This window comes from Phytophthora parasitica (assembly GCF_000247585.1).
Source record: "Phytophthora parasitica INRA-310 unplaced genomic scaffold supercont2.22, whole genome shotgun sequence".
NCBI classification, from domain to species: Eukaryota; Oomycota; class Peronosporomycetes; order Peronosporales; family Peronosporaceae; genus Phytophthora; species Phytophthora nicotianae.
In genome coordinates this window covers 948327-951580 of record NW_008649008.1, presented here as the reverse complement: position 1 = coordinate 951580, position 3254 = coordinate 948327, and the positions used below count along the sequence as shown (strand labels likewise).

The 3254-nt window shown below is 43.5% G+C and overlaps 2 protein-coding genes across 2 annotated transcripts in view; one reads left to right on the top strand and one right to left on the bottom strand.

The window, feature by feature from the left end:
* Nucleotides 1-484, top strand: part of PPTG_22763 (hypothetical protein) — a gene marked incomplete at both ends in the record, with an annotated part of 10694 nt that extends 10210 nt beyond the window's left edge. The window contains one exon of the mRNA XM_008906117.1: nucleotides 302-484. Within this exon, the coding sequence (XP_008904365.1) occupies nucleotides 302-484 (183 nt within the window). The remainder of the gene's footprint in view (nucleotides 1-301) is intronic.
* Nucleotides 485-2685: 2201 nt separating this feature from the next.
* PPTG_10713 (hypothetical protein) lies at nucleotides 2686-3155 on the bottom strand (the record flags this gene model as incomplete). Its single annotated transcript, XM_008906116.1, has 1 exon — nucleotides 2686-3155. One exon carries the CDS (start codon nucleotides 3153-3155, stop codon nucleotides 2715-2717), a length of 441 nt encoding a protein of 146 aa, XP_008904364.1. The 3' UTR covers nucleotides 2686-2714.
* Nucleotides 3156-3254: the final 99 nt, after the last annotated feature.

Genomic DNA, 3254 nt, shown 5'->3' with positions numbered 1-3254 from the left:
TTCTTTTTTACTGGGGGCGACGGTGTAGTGAGCTCGATGATTTCGACCGTGGGCGAGCCGCTTCTATTGGGGACGTTGCGGCTGTTGCTGGATCCGCTGCGTGGGATGCCCAGCTCCAGAAGCATCGCGTCCAGCGCGTGGTCGTCATCCTCGTCTTCGAGCGAGTCACGGGACCGCGGACGGTGGCGCTTCCTGGTTGGTGTGCTGGGCATTTTTGGCGCTTGATTTGAAATATCAAGAAAAATGTGAGTAATTTTGATTATTGGAGTCCTAAATACTAAAAATAAAAACAAATGCTTAGGAAGAAGAATTTTCGAAGTTGGATGGTGAAATTTTGGGAAATTTTGTATTGAAACTTGAGATGGACGGAGTCGACGTGTTGGGGCGTTATTGCTGGGTGGCTGCACAAGCACCAACGTCGCCTGTGTACCCGCCAGAGTATGCTGGGAAACTTCGCGTTAACTTTTGCTCGGAGGACTGGTAATGAAAAGGAACGGTACATAAAATAATATTATTAACGTGCAACGCTTGAATTTTGTATGGATTGAATGGTGCGAGCCACATAAGTCAAACTTGCGAATTAATCCTTATGGAGCTGTACGCACTTCCAGGATTATCAGATTCGATATCATGCGGTTGCAGTTGCTTGTTCATGTTCTGTGCTGGAGCCACTGTTGTATATTAAAATTATTGTATCTTATAAGTTATGAAGAGGTTCCAAAAAAAAAGACATTTTCCTCCTAATGGATCAATTACAATAGGGCTTCTTCGAGACTGTGTTCTACAAGTCCTAAGCAATGTCCGCTACTGATGGATACAGACGCGTAAATTACGATTCTTTAAGAACATTTAGGACAGTCTTGGACATTATTATCATTATCTTTTTTGTGGTGGGGGAGATCTGTTCGTTTTCGACACTGCTAAGTGACGTTGGTGGTGATAGGTTAGGCCTTCTTTTTGTCATTTTTCACTGGGCAGCATAGAAAACTTGTATGATGGCATTGCTGAGCCAAGTAATGTATGATGTCTGTCCTATGAAGTCTCACAGATCGGACCCGATGAGTTATAGGCGATGAGTGATCGATTAATTGGCAGTATGTACTGAAGAAGGGAGTCACCAAGTACATTCATCGTGACCCAACATCATGCAATCACTCAAGACAACAAAGTACTGGTGCTCGATAGCTGAAGGCACAAAATAACTTACTATTAGTAGTGCAAGTGCATTTTTTATAGTTTTATAACTTGAAATAGTTATAAGTACAGTACAAGTTAAAATAAAAATGATGCGCTACGTTTACGAATAGTTAAACATGTTTTGCCCAAAGTGACGGAATGGTGAAATCGCCTCCGTTTTCAATACCTTCATTCTGTGCGCACACGTGGTCATTTTCCACTGGTTTTCGCGTATGTCGATAACATGGGAGCATATTTGTCTGCGCAAAGTGAAGCATGGACAGCAATACCAATTACGTAGTAAGACTAGCAGCTCTGGTTGTGGAGGAGTCAAGACGTATGATGCAATCGGGATGGACAAATTGTCTTCATTTTCATGTGAAATGTGAACTGTAAGATCAGCCTCGCTGATTCGCCTTGTGTCCAGACGGTTATCTCCAGCTTCTGCCTTTAACGCGTGTGTCGCTGCCATGGATAAACCAATTCCAGAGCTTTTTCCCTTTTTCGCCGAGACTCGCGCGAAAAGATCTCTCTTCTTGCACTTCTTTATCTGCGGCACGCTGCTTGACGCCACGCAAAAGCCGTCCACCGTTCGCATCGCCGAGGCCAGGTGATGCCACATTAGCGAGCGTGGCCTGGGTGGACTCCTTGATCGTGGGGAGAGCACAAGCGCTCGTGTGTAGTGTTGCCGCAACCACTACAGCGACGATGTAGCTAAGGCGCATGGTTCGGTCGGATTCGGCTTTAGTGTTTGGAGGAGAAGGCTACTGAGCCCTGTCAGGTGAATTGAAGAATGGGACTGGAAGTATCGAATGCACGAACCTTCAGCTTATCTTTATGATAAACATTTCCCACTGCTTTCTGCGAAAACATAGGCCTATCCATTTAAATCTTCAAAGATAATCTTAATTTCTCCAAAGTAGATGTGTATCATATGGTAAATTAAGAAGCTTAGAGTCGCTGGTCCAGTGCACCTTATCTAGAACATACCTAGTACTGGCTTTTTGAAGGGAAGCATCGATTACATGGTTTGTTACCGTAAACCACGCCTCAGTCCTATGTACTAAGACACCGTAAAAACCACCAAATCAAGAAAAGAAAAGGTGCGACAGCAGGAGATATAGAGATGACACCCCACCGTTATACTAATCTATGTAAGATTCCCTCATCAGATATTCACGAATCTCCACATGTTTGAATTTAGTGGTTAGATTTCTTGTTACCGAGTAAAAGTGTAAAGTTTTCAAATAATTTATATAGGAGAGGAACTTTTTACACTCATCGCACTGACGCCGTGGACTACGGCGTTTACATGACACTAGTAAACATGGTTCTCCACTGTTTTCCGCGATATTAGTACATGGGGCTATCCTTCTGAATATCAATTTGATTGAGGAATTTCCATAATCCAGTACTAAGGTACTGGATTTTGGAAAGATCGACACATAATTAATTGTACTGTTAACAGTACATACTAAGTGCGGTATGCGAACTTACTATTTTGAAATTATGGTGTTACATTGCGATTTAGAAAATATCTAGACTCGCTGTACTACTCGTTGACTGCGTCGCATAGGCTGCTTGGGGCGCCGTCTGCCTCTTGTTGGCTGGTACAGCCACACGAAGTCGATTGTCTCCAGTTCAAAGTCGATCTTCATCTTCCAGGGTAAATTTTTCGCTGGTTCCCATGTTAGTTCTCTGTAGTCAATCCATTGGACTAGATAGAATTCTAAGTTATGAACCCATCGCTTCGCGTACAGCCTCTCAATTTCGTAGACCTCCTCACTACGTCCTCGTCGAGCTCGGTTGCCACTAAAAAGACCCGTGCCTCGCTGGACTTCCATGTTACTTGTTCTTATTTCTTCGTTGTTGGGTTGTTTAAGTGGGAGGTTGGTGTTTTTCTTCAGCTGATAGAAGGAGCCATCTACCTTGCGGTTGAAGTTCTTGGCGTGTTTCTTGCGCTTGTTGTGGGGCGGCATCGTGCAAATTGTAAAGTGACTACTGTTGTGCGCATCATAAATCCTCAAGACCGTCAGAAATCTAATATTATGAAAGAAAATAAAAAAACCACGTCAATT